General features: G+C 38.9%; 7 protein-coding genes across 8 annotated transcripts; 4 read left to right on the plus strand and 3 right to left on the minus strand.

The window, feature by feature from the left end:
* Positions 1–49: 49 nt before the first annotated feature.
* LOC17897711 lies at positions 50–5351 on the plus strand. Its single transcript, XM_006306580.2, has 11 exons — positions 50–653; positions 742–999; positions 1203–1445; positions 1567–1716; positions 2022–3409; positions 3729–3802; positions 3887–3968; positions 4055–4180; positions 4259–4365; positions 4795–4952; positions 5049–5351. Exons 1-11 carry the CDS (start codon positions 210–212, stop codon positions 5226–5228), a joined length of 3210 nt encoding a protein of 1069 aa, XP_006306642.1. The 5' UTR covers positions 50–209; the 3' UTR covers positions 5229–5351.
* A 33-nt stretch (positions 5352–5384) lies between these two features.
* On the minus strand, positions 5385–7561 carry LOC17896937 (Down syndrome critical region protein 3 homolog). Its single transcript, XM_006304829.2, has 11 exons — positions 7403–7561; positions 7220–7312; positions 7079–7143; positions 6950–7004; positions 6766–6855; positions 6587–6671; positions 6403–6498; positions 6137–6321; positions 5969–6057; positions 5740–5839; positions 5385–5664 (listed from the first exon to the last, which is right to left on the minus strand). Exons 1-11 carry the CDS (start codon positions 7463–7465, stop codon positions 5602–5604), a joined length of 984 nt encoding a protein of 327 aa, XP_006304891.1. The 5' UTR covers positions 7466–7561; the 3' UTR covers positions 5385–5601.
* A 91-nt stretch (positions 7562–7652) lies between these two features.
* LOC17899731 lies at positions 7653–10215 on the plus strand. Its single transcript, XM_006304369.2, has 2 exons — positions 7653–8250; positions 8536–10215. Exons 1-2 carry the CDS (start codon positions 7755–7757, stop codon positions 9963–9965), a joined length of 1926 nt encoding a protein of 641 aa, XP_006304431.1. The 5' UTR covers positions 7653–7754; the 3' UTR covers positions 9966–10215.
* On the minus strand, positions 10195–12475 carry LOC17898120 (zinc finger protein VAR3, chloroplastic). Its single transcript, XM_006307456.2, has 7 exons — positions 12065–12475; positions 11877–11994; positions 11349–11779; positions 10990–11100; positions 10772–10891; positions 10554–10652; positions 10195–10452 (listed from the first exon to the last, which is right to left on the minus strand). The coding sequence occupies exons 1-7, from the start codon at positions 12397–12399 to the stop codon at positions 10335–10337; spliced, it is 1332 nt and encodes a 443-aa protein (XP_006307518.1). The 5' UTR covers positions 12400–12475; the 3' UTR covers positions 10195–10334.
* Positions 12476–12682: 207 nt separating this feature from the next.
* LOC17898077 lies at positions 12683–15611 on the minus strand. 2 transcript variants are annotated; one of them, XM_023789700.1, is made up of 8 exons: positions 15504–15611; positions 14561–15074; positions 14377–14462; positions 13969–14031; positions 13758–13859; positions 13579–13644; positions 13399–13477; positions 12683–13323 (listed from the first exon to the last, which is right to left on the minus strand). In XM_023789700.1, exons 2-8 carry the CDS (start codon positions 14985–14987, stop codon positions 12848–12850), a joined length of 1299 nt encoding a protein of 432 aa, XP_023645468.1. In that variant the 5' UTR covers positions 14988–15074; positions 15504–15611; the 3' UTR covers positions 12683–12847. The 2 variants fall into 2 exon arrangements, with proteins under 2 accessions (XP_023645468.1, XP_023645469.1); XM_023789701.1 differs by having other exon boundaries at positions 15521–15599.
* A 283-nt stretch (positions 15612–15894) lies between these two features.
* Positions 15895–17212, plus strand: LOC17898620 (protein C2-DOMAIN ABA-RELATED 5). The gene is made up of 3 exons (XM_006304493.2): positions 15895–16106; positions 16610–16705; positions 16842–17212. The coding sequence occupies exons 1-3, from the start codon at positions 15981–15983 to the stop codon at positions 17130–17132; spliced, it is 513 nt and encodes a 170-aa protein (XP_006304555.1). The 5' UTR covers positions 15895–15980; the 3' UTR covers positions 17133–17212.
* A 524-nt stretch (positions 17213–17736) lies between these two features.
* On the plus strand, positions 17737–20935 carry LOC17897963 (phosphomethylethanolamine N-methyltransferase). The gene is made up of 12 exons (XM_006303925.2): positions 17737–18031; positions 18339–18454; positions 18610–18747; positions 18849–18986; positions 19073–19216; positions 19324–19434; positions 19521–19662; positions 19757–20037; positions 20130–20291; positions 20380–20433; positions 20501–20575; positions 20659–20935. Exons 1-12 carry the CDS (start codon positions 18016–18018, stop codon positions 20755–20757), a joined length of 1476 nt encoding a protein of 491 aa, XP_006303987.1. The 5' UTR covers positions 17737–18015; the 3' UTR covers positions 20758–20935.
* The last annotated feature ends 48 nt before the right edge of the window (positions 20936–20983 follow it).

Below are 20983 nucleotides of genomic sequence, written 5' to 3' on the forward strand. Positions count from 1 at the left end.
ATTATTTATTTCTTCTGTTCTTACTCCAATCATTCGTATTCCTCCTCCGTTGTTTCCTCTCTTTGGCATCAGCAATGGCGGTTTCTAATTCTATCTCTATCCCTCCAAAACCTCCTTTCTTCTACCCTCTCTAGACCTTTCCCCTCTCTCTCTCTCGGTGTATGTAATTTCCGTTTTCCCGAGAAAGCTTCAATTTCCCCCGATTTCAAATGGCAATTGTGACGGGAGATCGTTATATCGAGAAGCTACAGAAGTTTCTAGAAGACGAAGCCGAGTCTCTTCTCGAAGAAACCAAGATTCTCAAGCTTAATCCAGCTGGTCTTCACTATCTCCATCTCCGTCTCGAGTCTCTCCGTGAACTCGAGCGTATGCTCTCTGGTGGTGCTCCTGTTGATTACCTTCGCGCTTACGTTTCTGATCTCGGAGATTACCGCGCTCTCGAGCAGCTCCGTCGTATTCTTCGTATCCTCACTTCGCTTAAGGTCGTTTCCACGCTTCCTTCTCCTGCTCGTGATCCCACTCCTCTCTCTCTTATTCCTTTTGGTAGGCTTAAGGTTTTGGAACTTCGTCGCTGTGATTTGTCTACTTCTCCGGCTAAAGGCTTGCTTGAGCTCCGTCACACTTTGGAAAAGATCATCTGCCATAATTCCACTGTCAGTTTTGCTTCCTACTTCTTCATTCCTTTGTGCTGCTTTAGGCTGTGAATTTTCTTAAGTGAGGTCTTGTTCTCATTTGATATAGGATGCTCTGCGGCATGTGTTTGCCAGTAGAATTGCCGAGATAACGAATTCGCCAGAGTGGAATAAGTTGGCAGTCATATCTTGTGCTTGTAACCGTCTTGTGGTCATGGATGAGTCCTTGCAGCTTCTGCCAGCTGCTGAGTCCCTTGATCTGAGTCGGAACAAGTTTGCAAAAGTGGATAATCTTCGGAGATGCACCAAATTGAAGCACCTTGATCTAGGCTTCAATCATCTTAGAACAGTCTCTCATTTGAGTCAGGTGGGAAACTTCAGTCTTCAGCATATCCTTGAATAGGTGGTTGTAAGATGAGAATGAATGTTGTAGTACATAGCCCTTGAAGTTCGGATTTTAAGAGTCATTTGAACTGCCTAGCTTGTCTTGATAGTGGGAGAATATGATGGTTTAATTCTGAAAACATGTAGTAGAGCTGAAACTTTTGCTCTGGTTTTTGCATAATGCAGGTATCATGTCATCTTGTAAAACTTGTTTTAAGGAACAATGCTCTAACTACGTTACGTGGGATTGAGAACTTGAAGTCACTCGAAGGCCTTGATGTTTCCTACAATATTATTTCCAACTTTTCAGAACTGGAGTTCCTCTGGAGTCTTTCAGTACTGAAAGAATTGTGGTTGGAAGGAAATCCAGTGTGCTGTGCTCGATGGTACAGGGCACATGTCTTTAGCTACATTGCTCTTCCAGATGATGTAAGCTTAATTTTTATATTCCTGTTCTAGAGACCCTGAGATCCTGTCAAGAAGATAGAAATTGTGCCATGTTGGTTTGTGCTTTATTTGTAATGCTTCTTGTGTTGGTACGGCTTTTCAGCTGAAGCTAGATGGCAAACAAATAGGAACTAGAGAATTTTGGAAGAGGCAAATCATTGTATCCCATAGGCAAAGTGAGCCTGCCAGCCACGGGTTCTATTCTCCAGCTAGGGAGGAAGCAAATGAAGAAGGAAGCTGTAATAGAAAAAAGGTAAGCAGCTGCAAGTCCATTTATATACTTTCACACATATAGAGATTATTTTTCCATGCTTGAAGCAACCCTATTCCCCTTCTTGATAGACTGATAGTGAATTCAGAAAAATGAAAAAAAAAATGGAAAGAAAAAGAAATCCAAGCTAAGAAATTGAAAATTGTGGTATAAATTTCTGATTAACTTCGTGAGCCACACACATATCGCATTCCACTTCTCTATTTGTGTTTTTCAGTATCATAGTTTGTTTTCTTTAATGTATAATCATCAAAAGCTTATTATATTTCTGTTTTAACCTTTGACAGAAAAAGATGTGTCGTCTCGCTTCTATTGATAGTGAGGAAGAGAGCACCTACGTGAATTCTGACCGAGAGTTAGCTTCATGTGATCACGAGAACAAAGAGAATGTGAAGTGTGATCAAGAAGCTGATGTATTTGGTCTTATAAGTAAAGCTGAAAACCTGAAGAAAGATCGTAATGTTTTGTGGTTGCGAGAGTTCAAGGAGTGGATGGATAATTCGCGAGAGGATTTTGTAGATGTCAGCAATGACAGTAGGGGTAGTAATTTGGAAAAGAAGCACTGTACAAAGATTAGAGAAACCTCGAGGCATCATGGTGGAACACCGAGATATGGGCCTGGGTCTTTACGCGCTCCAAGAGCTAAGAGCTATAAGAAAAGTTTAGAATGCAATGGTTCATGTGTAGATCATAAAACTGATATGGATGATATGAAGTACGTTGAAGGTAATGAGACACAAAAGATAACCAATGACATCTCTTCACTAAGCCTTCAAAGTACAGGTCTACATCAGAAGAATCAGGATTGTTTACACGATAAGTTGGAAACTTTGTCAGTTGAACCAAACAATCTGTTTCCTGCAACATTTGCTAGGGAGAAAGCAGCAGAAAATGGAAACATGTCAACATTGGATATAACACAGGATATTACGGGATCTACATATCCTGGGTCACCCCCTCATTATCAGAAAGATGTCTTATATCGACGTCATAACTTGGTGGAAGAAATCTTGCAGTTGTCTGCAGATTCCTTTTCAGTGGCATCATCTGACAGCACAAGCAGCTGCAGTGAAGATGATAAGTATGACTCTGAGTCTGAGTATTCAAATCATGAAGATAGGCGGTTGACAGATGTTTTTAATGTGAATAGACTTAGGGACCCAATTCCTGGATGTGATATGAACGGAACAAGATCTTATGATTCTCAAGTGAAGAATGGTAGCATAATAAAAACTTTGAGGACAGATGAATCGATGAAGGAGAATTCTACTAGTGCGTCTAAATTGCATAGTTGTGACCTTGATTCTGGTGTTAATCAGATTTACCATTTGGTTGAAAAAAGGAAAAGGAAACCTATAAAAAGATTTGTTTCTCTGCAGAAAGAGGAAAGTTGCATTCTTAATGGAGAGACTTCTCTCAGGAGTGATGTAGATATCTGTGATTCCGGTGAAGAAGAGTGTATTTCTGATTATATGCGGGAAAGCTTGTCAGAAGTGTGTAGTAGTAGTAATAGCAATATAAGATTTTGGGGGACTGAAAGAACACTTGAAGGAAATGGCGATTTAGTAGAGGAATATTTTTCAGCCAAACTGACTGATTCCAGTTCCCAAGAAGCATGTAAGATGTACATGAGTTGTGATCTTGTACTAAAGAAAGGTTCCACATACAAGCAACGGTGAGTTATTGTTTCATTTGCATGGTTGTAGTTTATAGGTAAAGGATAGTAATGCGAGTCCCCTTCAATAGATATAATAGTATTGATATCTGATTCTTTACTGGTATGGCTAAGCTTCCTTAATATTAAATTGACTTGCAGAACCACACGATAACCTTTGATTAGATGTTTTGGGTTCCCTTAAACTGAGTGATGTGTGAGAAGGCGTATGCGAATTTCGGCTTTTATATAAGTATATTGCTGATTTGCTGGTTTGAGAAGACAGATCATACCTGGATTTATCTATTTGATTCCCTTCTGACGATATTTTGAAATACAGGGAAGCAGTGTTGCTGCTTAGTAACCAAGACAAGCTGTACGTGCTACTCGTGGGTGTGGCTACTGATCACGAAGGTTAGACTAATCAGCTGTCGTTCTTGTCTAGCACGTCATAAATTTTACTGATGCTGAGTTCTTAATGGCGATGGGTGACTGCAGGGTTTACCTTAAGTGTACTGTGTTGCCACAAAATCAAGGATTTGCAAGACGTATCAGTTGGTCTAGGACTTCAGTTTGTGATGTTAGTCTTTTTCTGGTTTGGCTTTGTAGATTTGTTTTTGTTATCCACTGTCCATGTCACTGAACCTTTTAATTTCCTCTGGGTAGGCTACGCTTTTGGGAGGGTACAGAATACATTTTCGTGACGAAGTGCATTGAGAAAACAACAGAACTACTCAATATCATACAAGTTTTCGAGTCCCATGCAACAGAGTTTAAATGTTCGTTGCAAAGGTAAGCTATTAACTTTCTACCCAGAGTCGGGGATGTTAATTTTTGCTGTCATAATATGTTCTTCCATCTTCATGGCAGCCTGGAGAATATTCAGGTAAACTTGTTTGAGAAAGAAATATGTGGAGGTTTGAAGCTGAGTATATACCAGTACAATATTATCCACTTTCAGAGCAGCACTCTTGGAGGTATATTTTCTCTTATCTAACTATGATATCCTAGATTTATAAAAATGGTTCATGAAAAGTTGCATCGTACCTCATGAAACGAAACGTGAAAAAGTTTCGAAGTGTATATTTTATAGATAATTCTGCAAACGCTGTGGTTAGGCTAAATCATGCCCACATTGGCGACCTAGAGTGATAAGCTATGTCCCTCCCCTATTTTAATCTTCTCTGGTTTAAATTACATTACATCGAGAACCTTACCAGAGAAAATGATTTGGGTCCCTGTTTTTTAATTAAATGTTTTAGATGAAGTGCACTCTGCATCATGAATTATGAAGCAAAACAGTTTCATGGCTATAATTGTTGTTTTATGTTCACTGCGACCAAAACCTCCAAATACAAGTTACACTGATTGACTACTAAGATTTTTGTTTGATTTAAACTAAACAGAAGTGCCGTGGCTTTGGCGGTCACTGTTTGTGGCTGGTAGACGTCTCTTTATATGCAATGAGAACCTCGCAGAACTTAGTTCTCGAACTGCGTATTCTTCTTCTGCTTCATATTTCTTCCTTGACTCGTGCTGCTTCATTTCTGATATATCTGAGATGGTAATCAATTTCTTCAGTCATCTTCCTGTTTTGCTCATACTTACATCAGATGAGATGTCAACTTCATGTTCAAACTTGAATGTTGTTTTTGTTCAGATTGTTGAATCGCAAGGAACTGTTGTGTCATTGAAGATCAAAGTGAACAAAACAGTGGATCTGGTTACATGGCGGCTGAAGTGGTGCAGCATAGAGAATGCACTGAAGTTTGTTGCTTTGCTCAAAGCTCTTCACCGTAATTCACCACAATGGCCGTTAGCTGTAAGATACAGGAGATAAGTCTCTGTTTGCATTTTCTTTACTTATTTTACCAACCAGTTTCTCTATCTAGTTATGTATATACAGCACACATGTACATTGTTCATATTCATTCATTTAATTCAATTTTTTTTTGGGTTAAAACCATCTCTTCAATCCCTGTGTTTTGAGCCATTCTTTCTCCCTCTATTATATCATAGTAGATTTAGGCAGATGTATAGTACAAACATCTTGTAGTCATTGTAACAAACATTGGGGCAGGGTAAAAAAATCAGAATTTGTACATGCAGACACGAATAAACCGCTAGGCAGGCACAGCATACAACTCCAATTTCAAGTGTATGCGTATGACAAACAAAGAAAGACACCTTGACCTGATATGTTAGCTTGTTCTTTAGCAGCTGAACTGATCTCGCTTTGTCCGGACAAGTTCCAGCGGTAACCTTTCCAGTGCCATCTGAAAAACCTCACATGAATCGTTTATTATATGACCCAAATCATAAGCAAAGAGAAGAAAAGAGAGAAAGAATACCCATAGTCGTGGAGCAGTTGGATCTGACTTCGGTTGTGCTTTTGCTAGCTTTGATTTGAAACTTATGGTGAGGCATACCTTGAATTCCACTGAGAAAGGACTGTTCGACAAAGACATAGGATCACAGTTATCATCAGTTCCAGCAGATTATATAGTACATACTCCTTAGAGAGTCATTTGTTTCCATCAACTGCCTAGGTTTATTAAAAAATGATGCAAAGAAAGTTACCCTGCGAAAACGGAAGGACACATCAGAAGCCGAGGAAGTAAAACGTAAATGGGTAAAGTCATGTTACGGCAGACATCTCCATCTGCAATCTGAACATGGACTCAGTCAGTAAATCATTGTGATATTACGATTGTTACATAAACGAACCAAAATTGTCATAGTTAACACCTGTGTAGACTGAATCAAAGAGGTCTCAGTGACAATCCTTTCTCCAACAATTATTGACTCGACACGAAGCAGGTGAATGTCAATAGAAGAAATAGGAACTGAAGATGCTTCCACTGTTAACTCACCACTAAGTGGATCCTGCAAAGAGCATTGGGTGGCTAATTTTCCGGTAACTCGGAAACCACCTTGTGAGATCAAATAGTCCTATTAGTTCATCTCATATCAGCAAATCTCCAAATTGGAGTGACGTTGTTGGAAGAACAAACCTGTCTTAATCTCGGGCAGCAATGGATGTCTTTGAGTATCTTGAGTAATGTAGAAGATGACCAACTCCGGAGGAATTGGCCGCTCGGGAAGATCAACTTCAACCAAAAACCAAGGAAAAAAACATCACAAAACAATTCAAGTTTATCCTAGAAACACCAATGAAGTAATAAAGTAAAGAGGTACCTCTACCACTCTCAATAATAAACTCTACCGTCGCAGACAAAGGTTTGTGCAAGTATCCTCGCGGTATCTCTGCAGTTAGTAGATACTATCACAGATTTTTGCATCAATTTTTTTCCCCCAATCTTTAATTTGAAATTTTTATAAAATCCTGTTCTATAAACTGATCAAAAAGTACTTACTTGGATGTTAATGTTTGTTCCATGAAATGTCTCATAGAACTTTTCTACAATGCTTTCCCCAGGCTCCCTCAGATTAAAAGAGAATGGTATCTACAGCCAACAAAACACAACCACACAGAGGATTGGTATCTAAAAGGCTTAGCTTTTCTCACTCAATGGGACGACTGTGTTGTTATTTACTTACCTCTGTAGTTCCAGAAGCGATTTTCCCAGAGGATCTAACTTCGATCGTCTTCTTGCTGTTTCCAAATTCTAATTATTTGCTATAAAGCTCGACAATCAAGGAATCAATTTCAAGAACCAAAATGCTTACACGATTTGAATGGGTTTGATGACTCCATAGAAAGACTCAATAACTCCAGCTGATCCTCCACGAACCTGTAGGGGTGAGAGGAAGAGAGATTTAACTCGGAACCAAATTGAAGAAAAGCTTCATCGAGAGAGAATTTGAAACCTGCAAGTTGACTGATCCATTGACGGATAAACGAATTGCTTGATGCGAAATCGAAGTTGCAGATGTTATCACAATTTTTCCTTCTACTGGTTCCTGAGTCAATTCAAAACCGGAGATTTCAATTTCGTCTTCATCGTAATCATACGAAGGAGGAGGGGTTTAGAGAAGAGATTCAATACATACGGAAGAGCGATATATACGGTTTGATCGAGAAAGTTTGATATTCACCGTCGTCGCCGTCGCCATTGAAGCACCCGAACTGAGCTGAAAACGGCTTTTGTGGTTTTCAACGGCGGAATAAATGAAACGGCAGGAAGTTTTCTTTACTGTTATAAAAACGTCAATCAAACGTCATGTAGTTCATTACTAAGAGTTGGAAACGGCATGAAGTGTAATTCAATTAAATTACAAAAAGCTCTATAGAAGAGACGTTACTTATTTTACACACAGAGCTTTACAATTTCTTCTCTCTTGTCTTCTCACAGAGATGGTTATCAGAGAGAAAGCTTAAACCCTAATTTCATCGGAGAATAAGATGTGGGAGATAGGGGAGCTAGTTTGGGTACGCCTGAGCTTATCGGATACATGGATTTCGGGTCGGATTCTTGACCCATCCGTACCGGTAGGGATTCTAGTCTCGTTCTTCGGCCTAATGGAGCCGCGATACGTTCCAAAACATTGTATTCGAAGCTTCGATCGCAATTTCGAAACCTTGGTTTCAGATTCGTGGAGGTTTCGCCGGTTCGTGAATCGAGCTCTGCGAGCTCACTTTTGGAATATCTCGTTTGGGTTATGGTGTTCGTGCCAGCCGCCAATTGAATCGCCGTACTTCGAGATTGAAAACTCTTTCCCATGGTTTCCTCGCTCTTCTGATTCGGCTCTGTGTTTTGTTCGAGATATGGCCGTTTCGATACGGGTGCCTCTACGGAGGTTAGCTAAGACCAACAGTTCGAGCGCTCAGATTCTTAGTTTTCGGCGTTACACTGTTGATTTCAAGCGTTCTGAATCTGTCTATGAGGAAACTACAGCAAGTAAGTGTGAAAGTTATCATTTTTTGGGTTTTCTTGTTCTTGTGTTACTTATGCTTATGCTCAGTTCAATTGGGAAAGAAGACATTTGGTGTTTCTCTATATGCTTTAGAGCTTCCCGAGGTAGATTATTCATACGGTTTTGTTCGATTCGTTTTAGATGAACTTAAAGAAACGAAATTTGAGTGTAACTTATATGCTCTGTTCAGACTGGATCAAGGTTAAGTATTGATTGACAGATATTGCTGTGATTTGTATTGTCAAATGATTCTGTGAATATGTGTACAGGTGCAAAACTAGTGGATTGCTCTGAAGAATCAGATTGGTTTCTTGATCCCTCAAATAAGATGGACTGCATGGACCTTGGTTCTATGTTTCCTGAGACAGCGGATGCAGACTTGGAAGACAGTAGAGATTTGAGTCTAAGAGAACCGTTGCCAAATGATATCCCGTGTTCTTTTGTGCAATCTGTTGATAAAGTAGCTCAGATTTGCACATGGAATACGAGTAACCCGCTAACCAACTCTAGTTCTAGCACCATGAAAGCTTGCAAAACCATGGCTCAAACAGCTGTTCATAAGAATGATGGTCACCGGTCAGAGGGTAAAGAATGGTGTCAAGTTGAGCAGAGTGTCTGCTTACTGAATTCAGAACCTCCTATTGAAGATATGATAGAGGATGAAACTACCTCCGTTACTGCCCCAAGAGTTGCTGTATCAGAAGCACTTAGTGATGTTATGATTAAAACTCATGATGACATTATTGGTTTGGTTGATGGACCTGTAACGTCAACAAAGCAACTGTCACCCTTGCTTGATGGGAGTAATGACAAAACTTATTTGGTAAAGCCTGTTTCTTTTGTTGTTCCGGGATCCTGTCACACTCTAGCTTGTTCAGTGAGAAACAAATATACTAACTCAAGAAACAAGCTTGATAGCAAGACCTTGAATGAGCAGTCGTTAGATAGGAATAGTTTTAACAGAATACGAGAGAACATCTCTGGTGATGCTTTGGAGTCACATATTTTGGACGCGGAACAGGCTTCGCTACAGATTACAGGCACTTTAAACAAAGAATTGAGTTCTGAAAATGTAGGCATTGCACCTGCAGAACAATTACAAGATTTGGAAGTTGGAACAAATGTTGAAAACCAGACGAGATCAGTGGATAATGTCAGATCCATTGGTGGTGTCAAAAGGAAAGCAAGTCAAGACAAAGCATCTGCACGTAAGTCCAAGAGAAAGAAGAAAGCACGCCAACAATCTATTTCTACTGATAAACCGTTGGATCTACACCTTATGAAAGATATGCGGCTTGCTAATCCAAAATGTTTGCGAATGAAGTTCTTGAGTAGACATGGGAATATCCCATCTAAATCAGAACTGTTGAAGAGGTTCAGTGTGTTTGGGAAAATAGATGCTTCAAGAACTGATGTAAGCCCAGAGAAAAGCTCTGCGAAAGTAGTATTCATGCAGAGCATAGATGCAGTGACGGCTTATCAATTTGCTAGGAGCAAAAAGTTTAGGCTAGGATGGTCTAAAGTTACGTACAGCCTTGACCCCTTTGAGGAAGACAATGAAGTGAACAAAGTTCCTTTGTCCCATAATCCTCAAAAGTCTGTTCCATCGCCAAAATCATGTCTCAAGGAAAGTGGTTCAGTGGATAAAGAAGAGGGAAGAAGGAATCTGAAGGTGAAATTTCAAATGGAGACTAACTGATAAATCTGATCTCATCATCATCTCAAATTCTCATATACTTTTTGTGCATAACTTCTGTCTCTTGCATCGGTATTGTCATTAGTTTTTTGCCAAGGTCTAATTCCTAACGAAGAACTTGCAGCTTTTTTGTTTGGCCCTGAAGCTTTTGTATGAATCATGGCTTGTTTTGTATTAGTAGAGCTGACATAGTTTGTACTTGACTATATAAAACAACTTTTGACGATGAATGTGACTACAAACTAGATTTTCATTTTTCTGCTTAAAAGTTGCTTCTGGTTTAGAAATTTGGGAACTAAACAAAGAGTAGAAGAAATAACAAGTTGAAAGGAAGTAGCAAGCTGTGATTCTGGGAAGTCCAAAAGCATATGGTTACACTAAGGCAGGTCGCTTCCATGTATGGTCTTCTTGATCGTTAGTAGATTCGCTGGGCCGTTTGCACTCGCATTTCTTGCAAACATCGTTTCTCCTAAAGTTCACAAAGTCGCATCTGCAAGATTAACATGAGCCAAGGAAATAGGGACGTTTGGTTTAGGGTATGAAGATTAAAAAATTACTAAATTAGAGAGTGAGAGAGAAAGAGAGACGCACGAGGGGCATTCCCAATCCCCAGGTTCTGCTAGCGTCTTGTTACGTTGTTCTCGGCACTGTCGACACTGTTTGTTGCTAGCAAAGTTCATATATCCACACCTGAAAAAATATACATAATAGCAGTCTGATCAGTACAGAGCAGTCGAGCAAAGCAAGATAAAATGACTTTACATAAAAAATGGATACTGTAGAGGCTTTGAGAGGTAAGGGAAACTTACCCAGTGCAGTTCCAGTCTCCTTTTTTCATTTCAACAACATTCACCGTTGAAGTTTTCTTTGGTCCCTTTGCTTTGCATTTCAGACAGCTCTGGTTTCTTGTGAAGTTTAAGAAACTACACCTGTGGAATCAGCAAGGAAATAACCAATGAGGGTATGATACAAAAGTCTGCTTTTGATTTTAGGGAATAACGGGTAATTGTGTCAGCTTTGGACTTACTCAGGACATAGCCAGTCACCCTCCTTTACTACAGCGGCAACAGGTCGTCTGTCAGCGACTTCATTGCACTCTCGGCATCTTTCATTTCTGGCAAAGTTTACGAAGTCGCATCTGTAGAGGAACACAAAAAGAAAGAACACAAAAACAAGTCAGAAATTAACAGAAACAAACACTAACTTCTGAATCCAGTGTTTTAACCTCTTCATCAAAGAAGCTGACAACATTATTGCAACCTAGATACGATATCATCTAGAAGGTAAGAGCTTAGGAAACTAAATTGGATTCACAGTGTATAAAGAATAAGTCCAATTTTTCTAGGGACATGGCATACGACCTAATCATTCTTAGAAATCACTTACTTGGGACAAGCCCAATCTGCACTGTAATGAGGTCGATCACGTTGAGAAGGCTCATCGTTTCTCGATTTAAAAGCCACACGTTGAGAAGGCTCGTCGTTCCTCGATTTAAAAGCCGCGCGTTGAGAAGGCTCATCATTCCTTGATTTAAAAGCCCTCTCCTTTGGAGGCAAAGATTCCTTGGAAGAAGGTTTTGGCAAGGCAGGACTTAGAGGCTTCTCACTGAAGTCAACCAACTCTAAAAGAAGCCTTCTTGCAGATTCATGAATAAGTTCTTTACCAGGTGGAATCTCACCTCCAGAGATAACAATCGAATCAAGCGCATTGAACAATAGCAAACGCATAACATCAACAGTTCGAGCATCAGCTTCTGTATCCTTAAGTATCACATAAGCTCTATCACACGAGCTACGAAGGTCACAAGAACCACAAACCTAAATCGAAAGAAAACATTTCTCATGGGTTAAGATCTCTCATCTCTCTATTTCTAAGGTTTAACAATTCAATAGCTAATGAAACATGCGTACATACATCTCCTTCGTCTAATCGAACATGAGCTCGAATCCTTTTAGAGGAATTCACAGTTTTTCTGAAGAGATTAGGGCACCCACGCTCCACAAGAGCTTGTACATCTCCAGATGATAAGGATCTGGATCAAGAACAGCAATTACATCATCAGTGTCAACACTAAAGATTGATAAATTCGAGAAATTGTATACCTGAGAACGTCGTATCGATCACGAGCGAAGCTGAGACAAGCATCTTTAACTAGATTCATCTCCTGGTAAACCGTATCATCTTCGGTGTCTTTGGTGAAATATCCTTTCGTCTTCAAACGATCGACGAAAGTTACCCACTCCGGCCATGGGTGAGGAGGCTGAGACTTCAAATCTGAATCTACGGCGGTTTCTATCGCGGCGGTGGCGGCGTCACTGGAGAAGCATCGTAAGCGGAGAGATACAACAGAGGGGAAGCGATTGAAAGAGAGTGGAAACGAGGGCTTGTGAGGCCGGAAAATTGTATTTCCGACTAGGAATATTCTGGAAGACGACATTTATATCTCTCCGGCAAGATCTCACCAGAGGCAGAGACTGTGAGTGAAGAAGGTTTTAGGAAGGTTTTGGCCGGCGAACGAATGGATAAAGAGAAAAAAAAAAGAATTATTACAAGTTTGTAACTATTTGCAATTTTGACCTCTAATTTATATACGGGCTCTCCTTTTATCCCTATATTTTGAAAAATACAACTCTTCTCTACATGCTGTTCTAGATACATACATAGTATGTGATTCTTGTTTAAATTTGTATGTTTTTCATAATTGGGAAGAATTTTATAAATTATGTGATGGGTATTAGATTCCTCTTCGTGGTTGAAAATTTCTGTAAATTGTTTCAGCATTTCTGTAACTGCTTTACAATTTATTTCCATTCTCTCTATATGGAAAAGTGGAATTGTTCCTACTTCCTAGTTCCCTACATCAATAGAAATCCTAACTGTCCATTTTAGTCATCAAAAGCAAAGAGTTCTTCAAGTTGATCGTCTGTCCACTGTGGCAACGAGCTTGTTGATGCCATCGGTTGAGATTTGTGGACCATAGTTCGAGCTGTAACTTCATCAGAGTTCCCGTTTACACTCCCTTGCTCATCAGGACTTCGTCTGATCTGTTTAGCAGGTCTAATGCCATCACCTGTATCAGTCTCAGTAGCTACGTCTTCATGCAGTTGTTGCTCTGTTTGGCTGATTGAATCATGTTTTCCCAGCCGGGTCTGCTCCATTCTAACTTCACAACGATTCTTGGTCACATCCTCTTTTGGACAGAAGTTGCTTGCCTCTGTTGGATCAATTTCTACCATTTCTACATCATTGAGTGCTTCACTGCTTTTTGTAGCATTTTGTCTGAGATTGTTCAGGATCCCTTGGGTAGTTCCTTGCTCCACGGTAAACACTTTGGGTTGCAGTCGCAAATCTTCCTCGTTTTCTGTTAGACCAAGTTAAAGGTTTGAGTTTTTTTTATCAAACTGTGCAAAAAAAGAAATAAATTTTAATCACTTACCATTCACAGGAACAGGATTCTTGGCACCCATTTCAGAATCGTTCTGCTTTGGTAAAACAGGAGTATCCTTTGTGATAACCTGTGAATGGAAACTCTCTAGCCTTCAGAAATTTTCATATATTCCAATGAATATAAGAAGAAGGTGAAACTTGATATCCAAAACAACCAGAGAAATACTACCTTGTAGATGTTCTTCAGTGTTATGTTAAGATAGGTTGATGACCGTGAAGGTGCGCAGACTGCAACCTGAAGAACACTATATCTTATTCCATCTCCATTGAATTACCAAAAGTGACTGAGAACAAAGCAGCAACATCAAAACCATGATTTGTTTTATCTCATTAATAAAAAGAACAAACCTGCTTAAGTATCATCACTGCACCAACTCTTATATCTCTTCCAAATTCACCCTCAGAGATAACTTTTCTGTGCACACTGGCATCAATTGTTCCAGTGGGATCCTACCAGAAATACACATTGATTTGAGACAGATGGTAAATGGTGCTTGAATAAAACCAAAGGTGGAAACAATTCCCATTTTTAAGAGTTTCTGGTATGTTTTTTTTTTACCTTAAGAGTCACCATGACATCACCTAGACCATTTGGAGTGCGAGTTTTGACAATTGCCACAACCTACGAAAGACCAACCACAATTTAAATACATCACTACACTTTTTATTTTTAGTTGCAAGATGTAAGATAGCATCAGCATGTGGCTTAACCAAAAAACAATGAGAAGTTTACTTTCTACTACCTCAATTATTCTACAAACTATGCAGACAACTTGTGGCCAAGTAGATTGGGTGTAAGACATATTTTTCAGAATCTCTCCACAACACAAAGAAAAAGCCAACACATACCAGCAGACTAATTTAGGATGCAGATTTCCAGTATACTCTAACTGGATGATCCCTAGATCTCTTGATATAATGGGAATGGACTAGAGGGTACAGGCTAAATTAAGTATATTGTTCATACCTGTTCAACTTTACCCCAACTGTCACATCTGCTCTTAATCTCGCTCACTGGTGTCCCTATAGCATTTCCACCTTTGCTCAACAAACCTGCCAAATATTTTGAAAAAGGTAAACTAAAAGCGCTAGGGATTTGACAATGTTTACATCAAAAGCTGAAAGCGTCAGATTCTAGAGAAAGCATCTACCTTCACTTCTGATGTAATCAACAGCAGAGACCCACGGGTCCTCAGAGAAATCCTTGTCTTCCCAATCAGGCTCTTCTGCAGCCTTACGTAGGAACTCTTGAGTTGGAATTGGTTCTCCGCGCTCATTGAACGATTTTGGATCCTTATTCATCTTTCTGCGGATTGCAACTTGAACAACTCCAGCAGGGCCTGGAATTAAGGAGCGCGAATAACTGTCCTCTAGAAACTGATTTGACGAGGAGCAGCGGTGGAGAGTCTGATGGTGATTTGTGTTACTATTAAAACCAGCCTTTGGATTCTGTTGTTGCGCAGGCGGTTGCAGAGAGCTAGATGGAGATTTCCGTTTGCAAGGGCGGAGAAAAGACGGGAGCTCAGAATCACCAAGGTCAAGAGCTTCCCATTGCTCAACTTCTGCTTGGGAATTCATATCTCTCCTCACACGAATATGTAGGAAGAAGATTCATCCGCACATGCCCTCTTGTTACCAAATTTACACCAAAAACTCCAAAATTTCCTGTGAATCATGAGAGAAAACCAAAAAAAAATATCGTTTACAGTTCTTTGAGTGTCAATCTATAACAGAGAAAAATCGATCATAGCAACTAACTTAATTGCATTTTTTTTTTGGTTGAGCAAATTTTCTGAAAGCATCATCATCATAAATCACTCATTTCTCTATAGATGCATCAAACTCAATTGATAAATCGCTCTACCAAAAAAAAAAAGCTGAAAGAACACTTGTAAAGGCCTAGAACTCACTCAACAGAAACTAACTTTTGTACATTTTCATCGATTAATCTTATAGCAAGAAACAAACCCCAGATTACCTAGCGATTGAATTAAGGATAGCCGAATAAGTGAAATTCAATTTCGAGACTAAAATTAAGAATCTCAGTCTACCATTAGACTAAGAATGCCTTTTCCAAGAAGGCACGAAATTTACCAAGATTGCAAACTCACGGGCGGCGAAGGCAAATAGGGACGACGGCGGCGAAGGCAAATAGGGACGACGGCGGCAAGGCGAGGACGATGAGCGAGAGTTCTCCGTGCCAAGTACGTGAACGGTTTGATTCTTGGTTTGTTAAGTCTTAAGGCGTCTTTATTTGTGTCATTAGTTATTGGGCCTCTTAATGATTATAAATGGGCCATCTCACTTTATTATACAGCAGTGCCTTAACTAGTTTGATAATTCTATTCATTGCAGAATCTATATATAGTTTACTTTTTATTTTGAGTTTTTTTCCTTTATTTACATGGTCATTTCAGAAATTAGATTTTCCTCCTTTCATTTCTCTTTGTTTTTTCTTTTTTTTTTTTTTCTGTTATCCGGTAGATGTTAGATTTTCTGGAGAAATTTTAAAAAATAAAAAAAAAAATAATCAAAAATATTGAATCAGCTGAGAAGCATAAAGATTAGAGGATGAAGCCTTCTCTAATGGACAATCTACTAGGTCTCCTCCGTATTCGCATCAAACGCGGTGTCAACCTCGCCGTCCGTGATCTCAATAGTAGTGATCCTTACGTCGTCGTCAAAATGGGAAAACAGGTAACCCTTCTTAACCATAATACATGTTAAATATGGCCTTTAGGGCCCTAGAGACTCCCTGAGTTGGCATGTCTCTGTCGTCCGGTATCTAAAAATCTAACAACTACATGTATTAATGTCTATGCATGGCTAGGTTAATTGGTTCAACCAGTTTGTCAAAATTAATTTATTTGTTTAACTTCACTTTTCATTTTAGGTAATTTAGTGTAATCTGAATATTTAAGGGTAATCGAAATCGTTTTAGTGCTTAAGAAGTTAAGGTAAGGTCCTATTTGTTTGGTTGTTCTCGAGTTTTTAAGAAGACTTTCGAATCTAGACTAGTATAGTAGTATTACTCGGTACGTAGTTTATGATTACAAATTACACACTTCAAAATTACAAATTCTCCTTTTATAATTTAAGAATCATTAATATTTAACGTAATGATATATGTAGTTAACAGATGACAATAAAAAAAAAAGATATATGTAGTTAACGAGAAATATTTAAAACTTTATGGGCAGAAATTGAAGACTCGAGTTATTTACAATAATGTGAATCCTGAGTGGAATGAAGATTTGACTCTCTCTGTTACAGATCCAAGTCTTACTGTCCTCTTGGTATGTCATTTAAGTTACCTGCAGCTACGATCATGTATTTCATTTTTCTTTATAATTTCCATAATGTTATCATATATATGTTCGTATAAACAAGCTTCATAATCATCACTTATGGGTTTATATATACTTTCTCTAGACGGTGTATGACCACGACACGTTCACCAAAGACGACAAGATGGGAGATGCGGAGTTCAAGATTAAATCATTCGTTAATGCAGTGAAGATGCACTTACATGATCTCCCATCTGGGACCATTGTGACCACGGTCCAGCCGAGCCGAGACAATTGCCTTGCCGAGGAGTCTCGGGTTATATGGACTGACGGTAAGCTCATTCAAGATTTAGTCCTTAGACTAAAACATGTCGAGTGCGGTGAGATTGAGGCTCAACTTCAATGGATTGATCTTCCTCGCGCTAAGGGTCTTTAAATCTGAATTTTAAATACCCAAATTCATGTAAATTCCCGAAAGAACTAGAAAACAAAAACAAAAACATTCATGAATGAAACATTAGGAGTTGTCTTTGTATATCTTATTATTCGTTTAGTAAATGATATGTTTCAAGAATCATTGAGGTAAGCATAAAACTGAAGAAAGATGCGATGTTACTGGAGTTTTCAATTATAACTTCACACATTGGTGGAGGTCAAACAATCACACACCCATCCCAAAATAACCAAAGTCGATCTGTAGCCTATCCGTCACGCAAATTTCCGAATTTGACTATTCAGAATCGGTGTTTCTTCTTTCGTTTCCGCTTTAGGTTTGCGATGTTCTCTTTCGCTGTTTTGTTTGTTGTTGTTTATTCTGTAGATTTTTATTTTTTCTGCTACTTGTTTTCTTTGTAATTTCGGTTACAAATTTAAAAATGTGGTATAAAATTTAACCTTTTACCAAAACGAAAAAAAAAAACCCAAGTCGATCACAAGTATTCGTTTTCTTTTTTGGACTATTTGATTTATTAGGTGCATTGTAGTTTATAAGATAACAAGGTCTATAAAGGCCTAATACGAAAGGCCCAAGCCCACCATCTCTCTCTCTGTCTCTCTCTCTCACATTCTCTAAAAGCGCTCAACGGTCTCCTGTGAGCCACAAAACCAAAGCTTTCGCGGAGAAATCTGAGGGAATCGAGTCTGAGGAGTTCAAAATTGTGAAATTGATCTCGCTCAAGAATGCATCAAAGAGGAAAAAGAAACAACCGTAGGTCAAGAAGCTTCTCTAGATCCAGACTCGCCGTTGAAGGCCATTGAAACCTATCGTCTTCTTCCTTCCTTTATTAACCCCTTTTTTTTTTACGAACCTCTCCTAAGTAATGGCGACACCTTACAGTAATGCTCTATTCTTCCTTTTGTCTGAATCGCACCAAAAAATCGAATCTTTTGCTTTTGTTGTTTTGTCTTTTTCTTCTCAATTAATAAAATCGGATCATCATCACCATTTTTATAAAAAGATATAAAAAAACTGTTGGTCCCTCTTCATCAAATTATTGATCTTTATGAAAAAAAATCACGTTTTGTGAATTCATTTAAAAAGAAAAAATGGAATTTTTAAAAAAGTAGGTGTCTCTTCATGGTTTCGAAGTTAGAGACTGTCTCACTTTTGTTTTGGTTATATATAAAAAAAAATTTGGAACAGAGGAAGAGAGACATATCCAAAAAAGCTACTGGATGGAGCATTCAAGTGATTTGACTGTTGAAGCTATGATGCTTGATTCCAAAGCTACTGATCTCGACAAAGAAGAGCGTCCTGAGGTTAATTTTATCTATCTTTCTTTCGTAATTCTATTTTAGCATCTAATGAATCCAGTTTAGGAACGTGTGACGTACTGTTCTTGATCACCTATTAAAAAAACAGTTTTTAGTATTTTGATAATTGAACATTGGGCTGATGTGTTTCTTTGCTTCAGGTACTCTCTTTAATCCCACCATATGAAGGCAAAACTGTGCTGGAACTTGGAGCTGGTATTGGCCGTTTCACTGGTGAATTGGCTCAGAAGGCTGGTGAAGTTATTGCCCTTGACTTCATCGAAAGCGCCATTCAGAAGGTTTTCACTACTTTACTAGCTGTTTCTATGTTATAAAGTTTCTATCTTTACCATGGATTCTTCTCATGTTTGGTTTATTTGGTGATGTTGTGTTCTTGCAGAATGAAAGTGTTAATGGGCATTACAAGAACGTTAAGTTTATGTGTGCTGATGTAACATCTCCAGACCTGAAAATCGCAGATGGATCTGTCGACTTGATTTTCTCAAATTGGTTGCTCATGTATCTCTCTGACAAAGAGGTAAAATCTGATTCTTTTACTCTTCTGACTTTGTAGAGGAGAAAGGCTAATCCTTTGGATGATGATGATGGTGGTGGTGATTGCAGGTTGAACTAATGGCAGAGAGAATGCTTGGATGGGTAAAGCCAGGGGGATACATTTTCTTCAGAGAATCTTGCTTCCATCAATCTGGGGACAGCAAGCGTAAATCAAACCCCACCCACTACCGTGAACCAAGATTCTATACTAAGGTTCAATATTCACATATCATTGTTTATGTTACTAAGATCTAATTGTTTTATCTTGTACACGAGTGTGAAATGACTAGCTAAACTGTATACGTGACAATGTAATGCAGGTTTTCAAAGAATGTCAGACACGTGATGCTTCAGGCAAAGCATTTGAGCTCTCTATGGTTGGCTGCAAATGCATTGGGGCTTATGTGAAGAACAAGAAGAATCAGAATCAGGTACAAAGTTTTCTTTATCAGATAGTTGAGTTTCCTTATCAATTGATCCCACTGAGTTGTTAAATTTATCATCTATCTGATGGCAGATTTGCTGGATATGGCAAAAAGTTAGCTTGGAGAATGACAAGGACTTCCAACGTTTCTTGGACAATGTTCAATACAAGTCTAGTGGGATCTTGCGCTATGAGCGTGTCTTTGGGGAAGGATATGTGAGCACTGGTGGATTTGGTAATTCCATCTTTAACTCTTATCTTCATAAGGATACATGTGTTGGTAAATGTTTACCTGTCTCTTGTCTCTAAGTTCTTGGCTTCTTTAACAGAGACAACTAAAGAATTTGTGGCAATGATGGACCTTAAACCTGGACAGAAAGTTCTAGATGTTGGTTGTGGTATCGGTGGAGGTGACTTCTATATGGCTGAGAATTTCGATGTTCATGTTGTTGGAATTGATCTATCGGTCAACATGATCTCTTTCGCACTGGAGCGTGCCATTGGACTCAATTGCTCAGTCGAGTTTGAAGTCGCGGACTGCACCACAAAAACATATCCTGATAATTCTTTCGATGTCATTTACAGCCGCGACACTATTCTGCACATCCAAGTATTAGCCAAGCTATTCAAAACATCTCTTTATTTTCACTCTTGAAAATGCTTTTTGGTTACTCATCCTCTGCGTCATTTATCTCTGTTCAGGACAAGCCAGCTCTATTCAGGACATTCTTCAAGTGGCTTAAACCAGGCGGTAAAGTTCTCATCACCGACTATTGCAGAAGTGCAGAAACTCCGTCTCCTGAATTCGCAGAGTACATCAAACAAAGAGGATATGATCTCCATGATGTTCAAGCTTACGGAAAGGTTTATGTTCTGTTTTTCTCATGAAACCTTTGATCATTTAACAAATTGAAGGACAATTCACATTTATCATGAAACCTTCTTCTTGTAGATGCTGAAAGATGCAGGCTTTGAGGATGTGATTGCCGAGGACCGTACTGACCAGGTGACTCCCCCATACATTTTATATACATTTCTTTAAACGATGATTCTAACATAACCAATTTCCGCAGTTTGTAGAAGTCCTCAGGCGTGAATTAGAAAAAGTGGAGAAAGAAAAGGAAGAATTCATAAACGACTTCTCAGAAGTAAAAACATTTCTCTCAACTAATTCATTGAGCAAAGCTCCTTGTGCTTGAATCTCATATCGATCCAAATAATCTTATTACAGGAGGATTACAATGACATTGTTGGAGGATGGTCAGCAAAGCTTGAAAGGACTGCATCTGGTGAACAAAAATGGGGATTATTCATAGCGAACAAGAAGTAACATCCATGTTATTACCCCCAACTCTATTATCTATCCTTTGGTGATCCATGTTTCAATAAAAGTTGTTCCTTGAAGAACAATATTTGCTTGGTATGTGTTGTTCGATATCTACTCCAGTCTTTGTGTCAAGAATGACAACCTAATTGGTATAAAAGAATTTCATGCTGTCCAACTCCTATTGACCTAGAGCCTTTTTGAAATTTCATACTGTCACATGTCTCATCGC

The sequence above is a fragment of the Capsella rubella genome, unplaced genomic scaffold, assembly GCF_000375325.1.
Source record: "Capsella rubella cultivar Monte Gargano unplaced genomic scaffold, Caprub1_0 scaffold_1, whole genome shotgun sequence".
Taxonomy (NCBI): domain Eukaryota; kingdom Viridiplantae; phylum Streptophyta; class Magnoliopsida; order Brassicales; family Brassicaceae; genus Capsella; species Capsella rubella.

Excerpts from the sequence above, each read along its gene's own strand:
- LOC17899731 (XM_006304369.2), top strand. The coding sequence starts at position 7,755 with ATGTGGGAGATAGGGGAGCTAGTTTGGGTACGCCTGAGCTTATCGGAT. Across the intron at positions 8,251-8,535 it reads CTATGAGGAAACTACAGCAA|GTGCAAAACTAGTGGATTGC; the intron begins GTAAGTGTGAAA and ends ATATGTGTACAG.
- LOC17897963 (XM_006303925.2), top strand. Across the intron at positions 18,748-18,848 it reads TCGAAAGCGCCATTCAGAAG|AATGAAAGTGTTAATGGGCA; the intron begins GTTTTCACTACT and ends GTGTTCTTGCAG. Across the intron at positions 20,576-20,658 it reads TCATAAACGACTTCTCAGAA|GAGGATTACAATGACATTGT; the intron begins GTAAAAACATTT and ends ATCTTATTACAG.
- LOC17896937 (XM_006304829.2), bottom strand. The coding sequence starts at position 7,465 with ATGGCGACGGCGACGACGGTGAATATCAAACTTTCTCGATCAAACCGT. Across the intron at positions 7,144-7,219 it reads ATGGATCAGTCAACTTGCAG|GTTCGTGGAGGATCAGCTGG; the intron begins GTTTCAAATTCT and ends TCACCCCTACAG. Across the intron at positions 5,665-5,739 it reads CAACTGCTCCACGACTATGG|ATGGCACTGGAAAGGTTACC; the intron begins GTATTCTTTCTC and ends GAGGTTTTTCAG.
- LOC17898077 (XM_023789700.1), bottom strand. The coding sequence starts at position 14,987 with ATGAATTCCCAAGCAGAAGTTGAGCAATGGGAAGCTCTTGACCTTGGT. Across the intron at positions 13,645-13,757 it reads CAGTGATGATACTTAAGCAG|GTTGCAGTCTGCGCACCTTC; the intron begins GTTTGTTCTTTT and ends AGTGTTCTTCAG. Across the intron at positions 13,324-13,398 it reads GAATCCTGTTCCTGTGAATG|AAAACGAGGAAGATTTGCGA; the intron begins GTAAGTGATTAA and ends TTGGTCTAACAG.
- LOC17897711 (XM_006306580.2), top strand. The coding sequence starts at position 210 with ATGGCAATTGTGACGGGAGATCGTTATATCGAGAAGCTACAGAAGTTT. Across the intron at positions 1,000-1,202 it reads CAGTCTCTCATTTGAGTCAG|GTATCATGTCATCTTGTAAA; the intron begins GTGGGAAACTTC and ends TGCATAATGCAG. Across the intron at positions 4,366-4,794 it reads TCAGAGCAGCACTCTTGGAG|AAGTGCCGTGGCTTTGGCGG; the intron begins GTATATTTTCTC and ends TAAACTAAACAG.
- LOC17898120 (XM_006307456.2), bottom strand. The coding sequence starts at position 12,399 with ATGTCGTCTTCCAGAATATTCCTAGTCGGAAATACAATTTTCCGGCCT. Across the intron at positions 11,101-11,348 it reads GCAGATTGGGCTTGTCCCAA|ATGCGACTTCGTAAACTTTG; the intron begins GTAAGTGATTTC and ends GTTCCTCTACAG. Across the intron at positions 10,653-10,771 it reads GGAGACTGGAACTGCACTGG|GTGTGGATATATGAACTTTG; the intron begins GTAAGTTTCCCT and ends ATATTTTTTCAG.
- LOC17898620 (XM_006304493.2), top strand. The coding sequence starts at position 15,981 with ATGAAGCCTTCTCTAATGGACAATCTACTAGGTCTCCTCCGTATTCGC. Across the intron at positions 16,107-16,609 it reads TCGTCAAAATGGGAAAACAG|AAATTGAAGACTCGAGTTAT; the intron begins GTAACCCTTCTT and ends CTTTATGGGCAG. Across the intron at positions 16,706-16,841 it reads CAAGTCTTACTGTCCTCTTG|ACGGTGTATGACCACGACAC; the intron begins GTATGTCATTTA and ends TACTTTCTCTAG.